Source organism: Sus scrofa, chromosome 1 (genome assembly GCF_054392235.1).
Source record: "Sus scrofa isolate SSC_HxYL_T2T_F1_AM1 chromosome 1, Sscrofa_HxYL_maternal_Yorkshire_Landrace_v2.0, whole genome shotgun sequence".
Classification (NCBI taxonomy): domain Eukaryota; kingdom Metazoa; phylum Chordata; class Mammalia; order Artiodactyla; family Suidae; genus Sus; species Sus scrofa.
In genome coordinates, this window is record NC_139383.1 from 32,439,150 (window position 1) to 32,455,174 (window position 16,025).

The following is a 16,025-nucleotide window of genomic DNA, read 5'->3' on the forward strand; positions in this document are numbered from 1 at the left end:
ATGCCATCTTGGATCTTTCCTTCACAGTTGAGCCCCCCAGCTGATAACACATGGAGCAGAGATGAGCCATCCTGCTGAGCCCTGCCTGTTTGAATGCCTGCCCCAAAGAATCAAGAACAATACAATGGTTGTCATTAAGATTTGGAGTTGTGCAGTCACAGATAACTGAAACTGCTCCAATGATCGGCCAGGTGATAGAGTGACTCCTCTTGGCCATTTGTGTGGCATCTTGGTTGCTTATGGCAGTGCAACTGGGGACACATGCATTCACAGGGAAGCTTGAGATCACCTCCATCAGACAGCATGCAAGGGCATTGTCAGATCTTCCTGCCCTTGGATCCTGTAAAGGAAGGGCAGGTTTTCAATCCAGAGCCACTCAGATATTTCCCTGTGGTTGGGCTTGGCACCCAGAAGGCACAAAGACAAAGGAATGAATTGCCAGTATAGGGAGATGAAGATTTCTGAGGAGCTTGTCTGGTAAATAAGGGCATTAAGGACGTCATGGGTGAATTTATAATCCAAATTGCTGGATGGCTTTACTTACAGACAGTGCCCAGGATTGAGGCTGTGATGCTAAATTTGGATGTGATGAGTCTTAGGTCTGGTAACTATTCCTGTTTTGTTCTCAATGTCAGTTTTGCTTGTTACTCCAGTCTGTCTAGTAGGAAGACCCAGACTTGCTCTTATCAGTCTGATTTCCTAGGGATGAATGTTATGGCCTTGAAAACCACAGCCTGATAGTCCTGCCTGATGCTGCCAGTGTTCCAGCCTGTCTGCATCTCTGAATACAACCTATTCAGGACTATGTCCTGCTGTTTGTCCAATCCTGTCTTCTTGCATGGACTACCACCTGCTGTTTGCTGACATCTGTATGGTACCATGTTCCATCTGTTCTCTTCACTTCCTTATGGCTTCTAGTATTTGATTTTCCTACCTTTAGTTCCTGCTAGGTCTTCACTGAATCTGCTACACTCGATTAAAATGTTGAGGCCAAGTAAGGCTGTGTCCAAAACAGAGTCTAATTCTTTCACACGAAAACATTTAGATATTTGATAGCAGTCTTTCCATCACTTTTTTTTTGGGGGGGGTCTTTTTGTCTTTTGAGGGCCCCACCCACGGCATATGGAGGTTTGCAGGCTAGGGGTCCAATCAGAGCTGTAGCTGCTGGCCTACACCACAGCCACACCAGATCTGAGCCACGTCTTCAACCTATTGCTATACCACAGGTCATAGCAATGCCTGATCCCTAACCCACTGAGCGAGGCCAGGGATAGAACCCGCAACCACATGGTTCTTAGTTGGATTTGTTTCCACTTCACCATGACGGGAACTCCTCCATCACCTTGACTCATTTATCTCTTTAGGCTAAGTCTTGCTGGCTCCCACATTATTAAGGTCTCTCATCTATGCATATAATTCAGCTTGTCAATGTTCCTCTTAAAAGGTAGTGTACAGAAGTGATACACAGACTGCAGCAGAGGATACAGTAGGGATATAATTTCCTTTTTTTTTCTCTTTTCATTTTTTGGCCACCCTTCAGCATATGGAGCTCCCTGGCCAGGGGTCGATTCCAGCCACAGTTGTGACCTAAGCCACAGTGCTGTAATGCCGGATTTTTAACCCACTGTGCCAGGCTGGGGATTGAATCCGCATCCCAGCACTCCCAAGATGCTGCCAATCCTGTTGTGCCACAGCGGGAGCTCCTACACTTTCCTTTGATAAGAGAATTATGTTTTATAAATTATGTTATTTATCTTAATGTCAATTAACATTAATGTTATTACACTGCACTAACATTTTAAAGGGGTTTCATCAGAGTTAGATCAAGGTTCTAGGGGCTTTAAATCTTATGTAACTTTAGGGGTTCCTTAAAAAATTACAAGTATAGAGTTAATTTCAAGGCCTGTAAAAATGAAGGATCTTCACTTCATTGTAAATCTGCCTGAAAGTTCATAATAGTTCATAATAGCATTGTCCCCTAATATTCCAGGTCTTCTTTATCAGAACTGCTTTCTAGTCAGCCTTCGTCTCCGTCGTAGTTAGTGCAACTTACTAAGTTTTCCTTTGGTACTTAGCAGAGGGAGCATTAATTAAGTTAACTCATATGAGGGACTGAGAATAATGCTTGGCACATAAAGCACACAATAAATGTCAGATTTTATTATTTTTATTACACACTGGCAGGACCTTAGTCAATAACTTATCTCCTGGACTCTTTCTCTTTGATGTAATGAAAAGGTTAGAAAAGGTTCTGTTTAGGAAAGAAACGAGGACTTTGGCGAAGGTGCAGTCCCTAAAGACCTCAGTAGAGGTGGGAGAAGGCAAAGGACCAGAGCTGCCCTTGTGGCCGATGCTGGAGGCAATGACCTGGACAACCCATCTGACATGCCGATGTTCAGCAAAGAAGAAATAAGTAGCATCTGGAAGAAAATGGTCTCCAAGAACGGGGAAGTAGCTTTTTTGTGTGTGCATGTCTTTCCACAATTGGCCTCAAGCTAGGTTTCCAGCCTCTTCTTCAGCCACATCCTGCTCTGTAATCCAGGCTTCCAGGCCTCTGCCTGAAGTTCCTACCCACTCTTTGGGTTCAGCGTAAAAGCCCCTCCTCCAGGGGGCTTCCCCATTCCCTCCCGGCCCTCCCACAGGAAGAATAAACGGTTCCCAGTTCACTGCCCTCTCTGCGAAAGCACTTTTTCCACTCCAGACTGAGGAGCACCTAGTTTTCCTGATTTCTGTATCACCGGGGCCTAGCCTGGGGTCTGCCACCGAATAGGTGCTTAATAAAGATTTAGCCAATGAGTTCATTTTGAAGAACTAACTTTTGAAAGTTGATAAAAGAGGATTTAGGATCGGGATTCGCGGGTAAGAACGCCTTGCACACAGGCATGAGCAGTCACTATTCAGGGCAGCTCTGAGGGCGAGACACGTCTTACCAGCCCCGGGAGCCCGGCCACTACGCGCGGCGAATCCCTCGGGAAGGGTCGCTCGAGGGGGCGCGGGGGCGTGGCCTGGGCGCAGGGGGCGTGTCGCGGCCCGCGGGGGTTTCCGCACCGGGGGCGCGTCTCGCGGGGGCGCGGGAGGGGCTTCCGCCGCGAGGGGGCGGGGCTGGAGAGCCGAGTCCTCTGACGGCCCCAGCCAGGGAATTTCAATTTGAAACCCAGCGGAGGGAGGAGGCGGGCGCGGCGGGCTGGCGGCTGGGGCCGAAACGGGACGCATCTCCGCGGCAAGCGAGCTCCTGAGTGCGGCGCCCGGGTAAGGAGGCGTGCGGAGCTGGGGGATGGCGGGGCCGGGGCGGAGGAGTCCGAGCCGAGCGTCTAGTTGCTGCGGAGCTGCCGGGCGACGCGGATTTTTCCTCTGGCTGCATCTGGGAAGCTGATCCCAGGCAGGAAACTGTGGCGGGACGGCCCCGCCGGGAGGGGGAGGGCGGCCGGCTTTGGGGTTTTCTGCGACTCCTTCTCTCTCCTCTTCTCCAATCCCACCTCAGGGACCGGGTCCTGTTGCTCCAGGCCGGATCCCCGCTTCCCGGCTCCACTGCGGTCCCCCACCTCCCCCTTCTCGGGAGTCGGGTGAGGTAGGAGTAAGGCGAAGACTGCGCCGACCACGCCGGGGTGCGGTGGGCTCGGGGGTCACGCGTCCCGGGCTGCTGGAGGGGTCTGGCTCCATCCCAGGCGCGGGCCGCGGCGCGTGAGCCTCTCCCGGCTCGGAGCGGCCGCCCGCCTTCGACCGCTTGGTGATGAGCGCCGGGGCTCTGGCGGCGGCGGCGGCGGCTTCCCTCAGGAGGATGATTTTGGAAGGGGAAACGCGGGCGAGGACGCCGCGCGTCCCTGGGCCGTCCGCGTGCGTGGGCGCTGCGGGGAGCCTGGCGAGGGCGGCGCGTCTCCCGCACTCGTGGCGCGAGTTCCCCGCCGGCGCTCGTTAGGTCCCGCAATTCGCAGGCGACCCGGCGAATGCGGAGAGGGACGCATGTTTTGCTCTCTGCTCTTTGCAGTGCTGGCACCCAGGCCATCGCACCACCGATGGCTTATTTTTCTCCTCCAGATGTGAGTCCGGAGGGTTGGGGCATTTTTAGATGAGCTGCCCGCGGAAGGAGCAGGAGGAGAGCAGAACGGAGCGAGCGGGGTTGGAATTGGCATCTAAATCCCCCGCCGGAGACGATGCCCCCAGTTAGCCCTGATGTCTGCGGGGGAACGTCTGTCAATATGCTACCCAAGATCGCTCATCTCCCTTGGGGTCAGGGTTTTTTGGTGAGGTTAGAAGAGCTGTCGCCTAGAATCTCTTAGTTTGGGGAGGGGTATCTGACCTAGGACGCCTTAAATTGCATTTCCCAGCATCACCACCGCTGCCCGTTTTTAAGATCCCTGGTGAGGTGTGAGCGACGGTAGAAACTAGTAGAGCTGTGGTTATATTTTCTCTTTTCTGAATCACATCTTTTCCTCAGTTTTTTGAACATCCTGAATCTTTAATGGCATGTGTATGTCAAGCGTCCTGTTCTTCTTACTGTTATTTAAGCTTTTTTTTTTTTTTTTTTTGTGAATCTTTACCAGTTTTCCCTTTATTCCTCTATCTTCCTCGGTTCCTTCATTTTCCCCTTTATTTTTCCTTCTGTCACTGGAATCCATAATTTCTATATTCTCTATTTATAATACTTTATTAAGAACTAGAATTTTAACCCATGTTTTATTATGTTTCCCCTTGGGTTTATCACTCGGGGGAAACTGAGTCAGTTTCTTGGCCTTAGGAGCTGAGATTTAAAATTCTCAGGCTTTGAACAGGTTTTACTGGAAAACGAATAGCACTTAATCCTCTTCAGTTTGCCTTTGCAGGGCTCTTTGCTCTGAGAAATCATTGGATTGCTGTTGCAGCCACTGATGGGGCTGCATTGCAATGCATTCTTGGATTGTGATAAGGGCCAACTGAGTACATCCATCAGGCTGCCACAACTTTTAAAGAGCACGGCGGTGATACCTGTCAGAGCTCCAGGTGTCCTAAAATTCAACTTGAGAACCACCATCAAACCTCAGATAATGACTTTTTGGAGGTTATTGGAGAACTGTACAAGTGGTAGTGGCTTGGAACAATGGTGTGGATTTAGGGCTGATTTAATCCTATCCTGTCTTCCTCACTTGTTGGGCAGAATTCCCACTGAAGTCAGTAGTGGTCTTGTGTGCGGAAGGACTGCTGAGAACAAGAGGCTGCTCATTTAGAGTAATGGGAGGGGGACAGTTTCTTTCCTTTTAAAACGTCCCTCTTTGGAGTTCTCTTGTAGTGCAGTGGGTTAAGGAGCTGGCCTTGTCACTGCAGTTTCTTGGGTCGCTGCTGTGGCTTGGGTTCGATCACTGGCCTGGGGAACTTCCACATGATGCCAAAAAGAAAACAAACAGAAAATTCCTCTTTAAGAAAGACCTAGTCATAACAGTACTTTAAACTTTTATCTCCAGTAGATGTAGTTAGAGCAAAGATCTTCCAGAGAAAATATGTGGATCTTCATTTTTATTTTATTTTTTAATTTTTTGCCTTTTAGGGCTGCACCCACAGCATATGAAGCTTCCCAGGCCAGGAGTCTAATTGGAGCTACAGCTGCCAGCCTATTTCACAGCCACAGCAACGCCAGATTTGAGCCCCCTCTGCACCTATACCACAGCTCACAGCAATGCCCCATCCTTAACCCACTGAGCAGGGCCAGGGAATCTGAAACCTCATGGTTCCTAGTTGGATTCACTTCGTCTGTGCCACGATGGGAACTCTGAGGCCTCATCTTCAGATTCTTGATAGCTAAATTGGATGGGCATTGCCTAAAACAAAAGTGAAAAAAAATTTAACAAAGTTAAAATTTCAGTAAAAATTATTGCTAACTTTGGTAAAAAGTTTAAACTGCTATGGAATATTTTCAACTGGATAAGTATGTTAAACTGGTTATATTTACAGCTGAGTATGTACATTAAAATCTGAAAGTTAATTCCAAGTAGAAAGAAGCAGATTTGCAGCGTTAGGGGACAAATCTAAAGAGAAACCCACCCTAAAATAACTGTAGAAATACAAAATAAGAGATTTCAGATTGCCCTTGGTGTATTTGGAGAGCTAGCTGTTACTACAGTTTGTGTATGTACAGGTCTTAGTGATTATCTGGGCCCATCATTAGATTTGTGGGCACTTGGAAGTTTCTAAGTTTTGTGCTGATCTGAGTTGGTGAGCTTGTTAGGTCCTTTGCTGCTTAACTAACGTTCTTGTGGTTTACCCTTTCCAAATTACCAGTTCGAAAGAATTGAGTTTAGAAAACCAATGCAGGCCCCAGATCTTAAAAATAGATTTTTAAAAATCAGAACCATGCCCACGTGGATTTCCCAGCCACTTGCTTTCAACTAAAAATACTTGCAAAGATGACAAAGCAGTCCTCCACCAGAATATTTATTATAAAATTACTCTGTAATTAGTAATCCTGTATAGTTATGTTTAAGGTCGGCTTTTGCCCTGAATCACCACTCTCATATAACTGGATAGAGAACTACAAAGGTTCTGTCTTTGTCATTTTACTTAGGAATGTGGGTTTATATTTTATATAGTGGAATGCTAAATATTTTGAAGATTTGGTTTTTGTTTCTGTTCTCATAGGAAAGTGCGGGCTTTCTCCTTTGTTTTCTGAACTAGAGTGGTCTGTTTAAAAGCCCTGTGTGAACTTTTTTGGAAAAGTCTGAACTGCTAGTATTTTCATAAGGCAATAAAATATTTTCTAGGGATCAATACTGATGAGAATAAAAATTTGCATTTCTAAAAATCTGTATTGTTTACTTGGAGAAAACAAAGGAAATAATGCCTACTCTCCTCACTCTACTTGTATTTAGAAACATTACTAGTGGCCTTGTTTGTTTTTTAGATTCAGAATTGCTGTACCTAACCACTGGGTACCCTTGCAGATTTAAAAGCCTCAAGTGAATGTTTATGCTGGCTTCAGTAGTTAGCAAATACTAACCAAACCCTAATTTAGTGCCCTTTTATAGAATCTTGGAATCTCAGGGCTGGACCTTTAGGAGTCAGCAAATCCATTTTCAACCCTTGCTCTCTCCCTGCAACACACAGACATTTCCAGCCGCTTTGGAAGGCCCGAGTTAATGCAAGATTTGTATATGGTTCCTCCCCAGATTCCAGACAGAACATCCTTTGGGGATGCCATGTTTTGGCAAAAGCCAGCAACCTGATATTCATAAGATTTCTTTGGTTTCTCTGAGCAGTGCCCAGGTCTAAAATCTAAAATGAAGTCGGAGTTCCCTTAGTGGTGCAGCGGTTAACGCATCCAACTAGGAACTGTGAGGTTGTGGGTCCGATCCCTGGCCTCACTCAGTGGGTTAAGGATCTGGCGTTGCCGTGAGCTGTGGTGTAGGTTGCACATGTGGCTTGGATTTGGTGTTGCTGTGCCTGTGGCATAGGCTGGCAGCTGTAGCTCCGATTCAACACCTAGCTTGGGAACCTCCATATGCCGTGAGTGTGGCCCTAAAAAGCAAAAAAATAAATAAAATAAAATAAAATGGAGTCAATGTCTGGTATCATTAACTGTAGGGGAATGGCCTCCAAGTATAAATGCTGTTGTTATTTACCTGTTACAGGTAAACTAAGAAGGAAGGAAAGCATTTCTAATGTAAGAAATAACTGGTACAGTGATAACTAATGCATTTTTTTTTAGTTTTTTTTTTTCCTGTAAATATGTATATTTTATATGAGGGAGGGAATACATATGTAGAGTTATGTAAAGCGCCTAGAACATTGTTTGTACATAATTAATTTGATGATTAGTTCATTGAATCTTTACGTAATATAGTGGAGGTGCTCTTATTTCTGCAGTATCAGTTGAGCTCTCTCCTTTTTCATTTCTTACTTTGTTTATTTGGGTTCTGTCTTCTTGGTGAGTCTGGCCAGAGGTTTGTGAAGTTTGTTTGCTCTTTCAAAGAACCAGCTCTTGGTTTTATTGATTTTTTTTTTTGTATTTTTTTTTTAATCTCTGTTTTATCGATTTCCTCTTTGCTCTTTAGGATTTCCTTCCTTCTGGTGATTTTAGGTTTTGTTCTTCTTTTTCTAATTCTTTTATGTGGTAGGTTAGGTTGTTGATTTGAGATTTTTCTTCTTTTTTGAGGAAGGCCTGTATGGCTATAAACTTCCCTATAAACTCCTTTTGTGGCATCCCATAGATTTTGAATGGTTGTGTTTTCATTGTCATTTGTCTCGAGATATTTTTTAATTTCCTCTTTGCTTTCCTTGTTGACCCATTGTTTTTAGTAGGATGTTGTTTAGTCTCCATGTAGTCAGTTTTTTCACATTTCTTTTTTGCCCCTTGTGGTTGTTTTCTAGTTTCATGCCATTGTGGTCAGTGAAGATGCTTAAAATAATTTCTATACTTTTAAATTTGTTGAGGTTAGTTTTGTGCCCCAGTATATGGTCAGTCCTGGAGAAGGTTCCATGTGTACTTGAAAAGAACATTTTTTTTTTTTTTTTTTGGATGTAATGTCCTGAGGATATCAATTAAGTCTAGCTGTTCTATTGTGTTATTTAGGATCTCTGTTGCCTTGTTGATTTTCTTTCTAGGGGATCTGTCCATTGATATGAGTTGGGTGTTAAAGTCTTCTACTATTATTGTATTCCCATCACTTTCTCCTTTTATGTCTGTTAGTATTTGTTACATGTATTTGGGTGCTCCTATTAGGGGTATATAAATTGATGAGTATAATATCCTCTTCTTGACTTGATCCTTAGAGGTGCTTTTTAGTGAGTTGGGGTTAACTTTGTAGAACCTGTTACTTACTGTTTCATGTAGAAATGTCATGTAGGTAATATTTTATATACGAGATTGCTTTTCTCTTTCTATGGGTATTGTTTCCTTTTGTGGTTGGCTTGATCTGTATGGGTTTCTTAGATGCATGTTTTTCATGTTGAGAAGGGCAGACAGTCAATACTTTATTTCCCTAAATACCCAGTGTCTGGGGTAAAATTTATTTTAAAGAGAATATTAGTAGTTTTCTCAATTTTCTCATTTTTAAATGTTGTCTCTTTCCCCTTACTATCAGGATAGACCTCAGGCAGCTTGTGAGTGCATTTATACTTCTGGCTTTTTTGAATTTGGGCTAATTTCATATTCTCAGTTACTTTTAAAATAGTATGTTTTCATATCACGTATAATTCTCTGCATTTGGGTATTTTTTTTACTTTAGCATGATAGTGCCATAAAGATCTAAATATATTTAGATTGCCTCCCAAATAATTTTTATACTAATTTGGCATCAACTTGAAGGATAAAAATTATTTTTTCTATTTGCTCCGAGAACTAGCACAAGTAAGATTTTGCTTAAGGTAGTGTCATGATGGTTTTAGTTCTTTCCAGATTAAGAACCACAGGGCATGAAAAGAGTTCTGAAGCGATTTTGTCACTGTTCATCTGTAGGACCTTTTTTCTGGATCAGGTAGGGAAATTCATTGTCTTTAAGCTAAATCTTTTAAAAGTTCTGTGATGGCCTAGCAGTTAAGGATCTGGCTTTGTCACTGCTGTGGCATGGGTTTGATCCCTGGTTCAGGGACTGTTGCATGCCAGTGGCACTGCCCCCCCCCCCCCAAAAAAAACCCAAACTGAAACAACTAAATCTTTCATGCTATAAGCAAAAAGCTAGTTTCCTCTTGCTTTGCTCTTTTTATGGCCTATTTACCTCCATGAAAGAATTTTTTAAATACCTAAAGACTTATGTTACCCTCTAATTGCCTTTTTCCAAGAAAATTGTGATTTTAAAATCTTTTCATATAAGTCTGATTACCAACTCTCTAATCATTTTTTCCAAGCCCTGCATTTTTCCAGATCTCTTGATGAGATTCAGAGCTGGACCCACCACCGTGATAACAACAGTGCTGAGTTTAATCATGTTTTTGAGTTTCTTATATTCTATCAATATATGTACACATTCTTGAAGATACTAAATTCATATGTAATTTACACTTTGCTATAATTCTTAGGTCTTTCTTTTTTGTCTAAATAGTCTACCTGTTTTTCACTTTTGATTCACCAACTTAGGGTACCAGAAGGGAACATGGAGATCATTTAGTTTAGATTTTTGACCTGAGGTGGGAAGTGGGGTTAGTGGGAGAGGTGTTGCCAGGATGGGACTCAGAGGTTCATGAACTGCCTGAGACGGTTAAGTAAAGTGGTGTGTGTGTGTGTGTGTGTGTGTGTGTGTGTGTGTGTGTGTGTGTGTGAGAGAGAGAGAGAGAGATTTCGGGGATCAGATTTTGAAAGAGTTTTGAGAAACAGAAAAGGTTGAAAACTGATGATGTAGTTCTGTTCTTATTTTTTGAGATTAGAGAAGCAAAGTCTTAGGAAAATTTTTTTTTCATGTTACCCCATTGTACTTTCCTGCCCCCACTGTTGTGCTTATTTCCTTTGAGTCGAATGTTTTTAGTTGTCCCATTTTATCCAGTTGTCAAGGTTAAACTGAATTCTGATATATTGGCTTCTTTATTTTCTTACTTTGAACTTAATGAATGTGCTTTTATTTCCTCACCAATTTCTTTGAAAGAAATATTAATTAGAAGGGATCAGTAATAAGTCCACACTCTTACAGTGCCGCTTAGACTGCCACTTATTCCAGTGGGGCCTTGGGTAAATTCTTTCTTTCTTTTTTTTTTTTTTTTTGTCTTTTTTAGGGCTGCACCCACAGCATATGGAGGTTCCTAGGCTAGGGGTCCAATCGGAGCTGTAGCCACGGGCCTGTACTGCAGCCACAGCAACACCAGATCCGAGCCGTGTCTGCGACCTACACCACAGCTCACAGCAATGCCAGATCCCTAACCCACTGAGCGAGGCCAGGGATTGAACCCGAAACCTCATGGTTCCTACTCGGATTGGTTAACCACTGAGCCACAACGGGAACTCCGGGTAAATCATTTCTCAAAGGCTCAGTTTTCTTATCTTCAGTGTTGGGGTTAACAACCACAGGCTACCTCGGAGAGTTCTATGAGGATTAAATGAGCTAGTGCTTATAGAATGCCTCACATAGTGCCTGGCATCTGTGGAGATTGTTAGGTTAAGAAAAGACCTAGTGGGTTGCTTGTGAATATGTGATAAGCTTTTTCTTTTTCTTTTTTTTTTTTTTTTCAGTGGTCAGGAATAATTATCTGTGTGGAAGGATGGTCTTTGATATGAAACTGTAATTTCCTATGGTGGATCACAAGTTAAAACCACTTTTTAACAATTTCAGTATGGTATCTCTAGAATTTTTAACAAACTATCCACTGCTTTTGGCAGTGGTCAGAAAAGCATATATTTAACAAAACTGTTTGGATCTAATTTCAGTAACATAGAGAGATGCTAGTCTTTTTTGTTATGTTGCCAGAAGTAACTGATTCAGAGTGTAAAATTTATATGTATTTGCTCTATTATAACTTCCTCTCTCTATAACTTCAGTGAGCTTGCTGCACGAAGGCTGTAAGTGGAATTTTTATAGTGTTTAAACCTCTATGTGTGGCATTAAAATGTGACCTTTAGGAGTTCCCATCATGGCTCAGCCATAATGAACCTGACTAGCATCCATGAGGACATGGGTTCAATCCCTGGCCTTGCTCAGTGAGTTAACGATCTGCCATTGCTATGAGCTGCCGTGAAGGTCGCAGGTATGGCTCGGATCCTGCTTTGTTGCGGCTGTGGCTGTGGCTGTGGTGTAGGCCGACAGCCGAAGCTCTGATTGGACCCCTAGTAGCCTGAGTACTTAAATATGCCGCAGGTGCACCCCCCCAAAAAAAAGCCAAAAAAAAAAAATGACCTTTATAAATCCAGAACATCTTTTTGTACATGAAATAGATTTGCAAATATATTTTCCTCTAACATAGTGTTTTAACTTTAGTTGACAACATTAGGAAATCAGGAGTTTTCACATAAATCTCTTTGAGATTTCTCAGGGGAGGACCTTGGCAGCACTGGGTCCTGTGCTCCTCCACTACAGTACTGAGGAGTTCATGTCTCGTCTCACACAGGCCATCCTCTGCCTGCTTTGCCAAAGCCCCTCCCGTTTCCTTTCGGCTTCCTGCAGGACCTTTTCATTCATTTGCATTGGATATCTGGCTCCTTTAGACTATTGAGTTTGCATCTCTTTTACTAAATGTCAATTTGAAAGATGCAAAAAGGACCAGATGTATATGGCCTTAAAGAAGGTGATCCTAACCTTGGGCCTTGAATACCTCTAGGGCCAGCTGTCCTTTCCCATCTCTTCTTTTGGGAAGGCTGACCTCTGGGTCAGTGTCAGTCTTGGTTTTTTTTTTTTTTTTGTCTTTTTGCTATTTCTTGGGCCGCTCCCGCGGCATATGGAGGTTCCCAGGCTAGGGGTCTAATCGGAGCTGTAGCCACAGGTCTACGCCAGAGCCACAGCAACGCGAGATCCGAGCCGCGTCTGCAACCTACACCACAGCTCACGGCAACGCCCGGATCGTTAACCCACTGAGCAAGGGCAGGGACTGAACACACAACCTCATGGTTCCTAGTTGGATTCGTTAACCACTGCGCCACGACGGGAACTCCAGTGTCAGTCTTGTTTTCTGGAGCCCAGCGTGCAGTAGACCTTCAGTGACACTTGGAGAGACGGCTCTTTCTAGTTTGCTCCTGCACTTTGTGACTCATTCCCATGGGCAGGTTGCTAGGTTCTCTGAAGCCTGGTGTTAACATTCCCGCAGCCCGTAGAAGTACCTGGTTTTGTATGGTATTTGGCTTTTTAGAAGATGTTGTGTTTTTTTGTTCTTTAAATTTCATCCTTTGGTACGTTAGTGTGTATCTTCAGAAGATAATTCTTTTATAAATATAACTGGAATGCCATCGTCACACTAGGTGTTCCTTAATATCATCAAATATTCAGTTATCCACATTCAATCTGTAGTTATCTCAAGTATCAGTTTTTGGAAAGCGTGTTTGAATCAAGATCCAGTTAAGATCTGCAGTTATGATTGGTTGGTGTCATCTTTCCCCTTCATCTCTTACTTTTCCTTTCAGTAGTCTCTATGTTGAAGAAACTTGAGTAATTGTTCCCTGTGGTTTCCCAATGTCTAAATTTTGCTGATTTCAACCTTATAGTGTAGTTAACCTGTTCCTCTGTCTTTTGTATTTTCTTTAAATTGATAGTTGGGTCAAAAGACTTGGTCTAATTCAGTTTCTTTCCTCCCACCCTCTCTTCTTTCTCCCTTCCTTCCTTCTTCCCTTTCTTTCTTTCTTTCTTCCTTTATTTCTCCCTCCTTTCTTTCCTTCCTCCCTCTCTCTTTCTTCCTCCCTTCCTCCCTCTCCCTATCTCTCTTTCGTTCTCTCTCTTTCTTTCTCTGCCTCTTTCTTACTCTCTTCTGTCCTTTCTTTCTTTTTTCCCTTTCTCCTTTCCTTTCCTTTCCTTTCCTTTCTTTTCCTTCCTTTCTTTCTTTTCTCTCTTTCCCTTTTTTTCTCTCTCTCTCCCTTCCTTCCTTCTTCCATTTTGTTTGCTTTTCATCCTAGCTTCAGGTGCTGGCCCATCACCTGCTCTGTCTTCTACACCTGTCCTGGACAGGTGCATTTTATGCTGGTGGGTCAGCTTTGTTCCAGGTTCCATTGTATGCAATCTGATAAGGCCAGAAGCATTGATAAATACATGTCAAAAGGAAGAAAAATAACTTGTGGAGCACAGATGATAAGCTGTAATTGGTGCTTTATACATGTTAATATCCCTAATCTTTTTTACAGCAATGCCTTGAAGTAGCTGGTATGTAGTTCATTTTACAGATGAAAAAATTGAGGCTTAAAATCAGAATAATTTGCTCAAGGGCCCCCGGCTTGTGTGCTGCTAACACTTCTGTTTCTTTTGCAGGGGAGGGTTAGTTATTGCTTGTAATTGCTTGATGCTATTACTCTGTAGAATTTGAAGATTTTAGGTGTTTGTTGGTATCTACAGTGTTTGACTTAACAAAGATAAGTTCGCAGAATTCCTGCCATGGTGCAACAGGATTGACATCATCTCTGACGCACTAGGATGCAGGTTCAATTCCCGCCCCAACACAGTGGGTTAAAAGATCAGGCATTGCTATAGCCTAGATCACAACTGTGGCTCAGATCTGATTCCTGGCCAGGAAACTCCATATGCTGCAGGGTAGGCAAAAAAGAAAAACAAAAAAACAAACAAACAAAAAAATAAGTTTGCTTTCCTATTTTTCTGCCTCCCAGTTTCTTTTGTAAAGGTGTTATTTATGAAACAGTACTTTTAGTTGTGTGATTCTTTTATGTATGTATGTATGTGTGTATTATGTATGTACATATTTATTTATTTTTGCCCATGCTCACAGCATACAGATGTTCAACGGCCAGAGATCAAACCAAGCCACAGCAGTGGCAAGACAGAATCCTTAACGTTAGGCCACCAGGGAACTCCAATTGTGTGATTCTTGAATTAAGCTGGACTGGGGAGTACCCTACATCGTGTTCTTCACCTTAGTGTAGTTTCCAGGCTGCTGTTTCAATGTAAGAAAAATGTCCCAGAATATAAAAGACATCAAAATAAAGTGGGGGCCTTTCTTCCCCTCTGTTTTTGTCTTTCAAGCCATTTTATACTTTTTGCTACTTCATTTACAGTGCACATGGCATTCCCTGGGGTGCTTGTACATGATTTAGAAATAGTGCAGGTAATAGTGTAGGGATTGTAAAGAAAAACAGCAGACCCCTGCCCTTCCTGTCCCTTCATGAGAGATTTTGCTTCCCAGATACAACCGCTTTCAGTTCTTTTGGCTTTATTTTCTGTTTTGTCTAAACAACATGATTTCCTTGGGTTGGTTTTTGTTCCCCCATTCTAGACAGTAATAGCCATTTTCTGCCTTGGTTGGGGTCAGCCTCCTTAGTAACTCCCTCTTTTTTTTTTTTTCCCAGGACCACACCTGTGGCATATGGAGGTTCCCAGGCCAGGGGTCTAATCGGAGCCACAGCTGCTGGCCTACACCACAGTCACAGCAACTCGGGATCCGAGCCATGCCTGCAGCCTACATCACAGCTCAGGGCAACACTGGATCCTTGACCCACTGAACGAGGCAAGAGATCGAACACGCAACCTCATGGTTCCTAGTCGGATTCATTTCCACTGCACCATGATGGGAATTCCCTAACTTCCTCTTACACACATTTTTCTCTCATTCTGCAGTACATATAGGCAGCAGCTAAGCAATATGTGCTTTGATTGCATACTTTCTTTTACAACTTTTTGTTTTATCCTGAGGTTAATTGCCTGTTTTTTCCCATTTGCATAGTTTTCTTTGTACCTCTTCTTAATTCAGCTCTAAACTATGTTGAAAACTATGTTGTAGACTATTTTTTTTTTTTTTTTCTTAAAGACATCCTTCCTGGACTGGTTTATTTCTAGAACTGCTGTGTAGCTGTATTCAGGTAATTTCCCTTTTCGTCCCTTCCTGGGTTCCCAGGCTCCATATCTCTTTCTTAACTCTTACTTTACAAGGGTATAATTCTCTAGTAGTTTTCCAAAAAAGTGCAACTGGAAGGTAAATTTCTTGAGGCCATGCAAGAGCACCAGTCTTAAAAATGCCTTTTTGTACTCTCAATTTGATTGCATTTATAGTTTGGCTGGGTATAGAATTCTAAGTCAGGGGTTACTTTCCTCCTGAATTTTGAAGGCATTGCTTCATTGTATTCTAGCATCCCAGTGTGGCTGTTACGAAAGACTGACTCAGATTCTGATTTCTGCATCTGTACCTGTGATTGGTTTGTTTTCTTTTGAAACATTGAGTGTTTTATCTTTGAACTTGGTGTTTTGAAATTTCATGGTGGTTTGCCTTGGTGTGGGAGTTTTTCACTCATTGTGATGACTACTCAGTGGGACCTTTCAGCTTGGAAACTCTTGTTTTTCAGAAATATTCTGCTGTTGTAATGCTTTTTGTGTTTTCTGTTCTTTCTGGAACTCTACTTACTTAGATGTTGAATTTCCTGCAATGACTCTTCATTTTAGTTACTTTTTTCTCTCTGACATCATTTTTTTTGCTTCCTCTTTTCAGGAAATTTC

General features: G+C 43.0%; 2 protein-coding genes across 27 annotated transcripts in view; one reads left to right on the plus strand and one right to left on the minus strand.

Moving 5' to 3' along the window:
* Positions 1 to 2,677: 2,677 nt before the first annotated feature.
* Positions 2,678 to 16,025, plus strand: part of EPB41L2 (erythrocyte membrane protein band 4.1 like 2) — a 212,002-nt gene continuing 198,654 nt past the window's right edge. For 14 of the 26 annotated variants that reach the window (XM_021088135.2, XM_084956321.1, XM_021088207.2 and 11 more), the window contains exon 1: positions 3,138 to 3,249. The gene's annotated coding sequence lies outside the window, so the exon portion shown is untranslated. Of the gene's footprint in view, positions 2,860 to 3,137; positions 3,250 to 16,025 lie in introns of those variants that run through there. The other 12 variants (XM_084956262.1, XM_084956332.1, XM_084956305.1 and 9 more) reach the window with 1 other exon arrangement.
* LOC146406012 (uncharacterized) lies at positions 3,143 to 11,779 on the minus strand. Its single transcript, XM_084956493.1, has 2 exons — positions 10,819 to 11,779; positions 3,143 to 7,296 (listed from the first exon to the last, which is right to left on the minus strand). Exon 2 carries the CDS (start codon positions 4,001 to 4,003, stop codon positions 3,143 to 3,145), a length of 861 nt encoding a protein of 286 aa, XP_084812619.1. The 5' UTR covers positions 4,004 to 7,296; positions 10,819 to 11,779.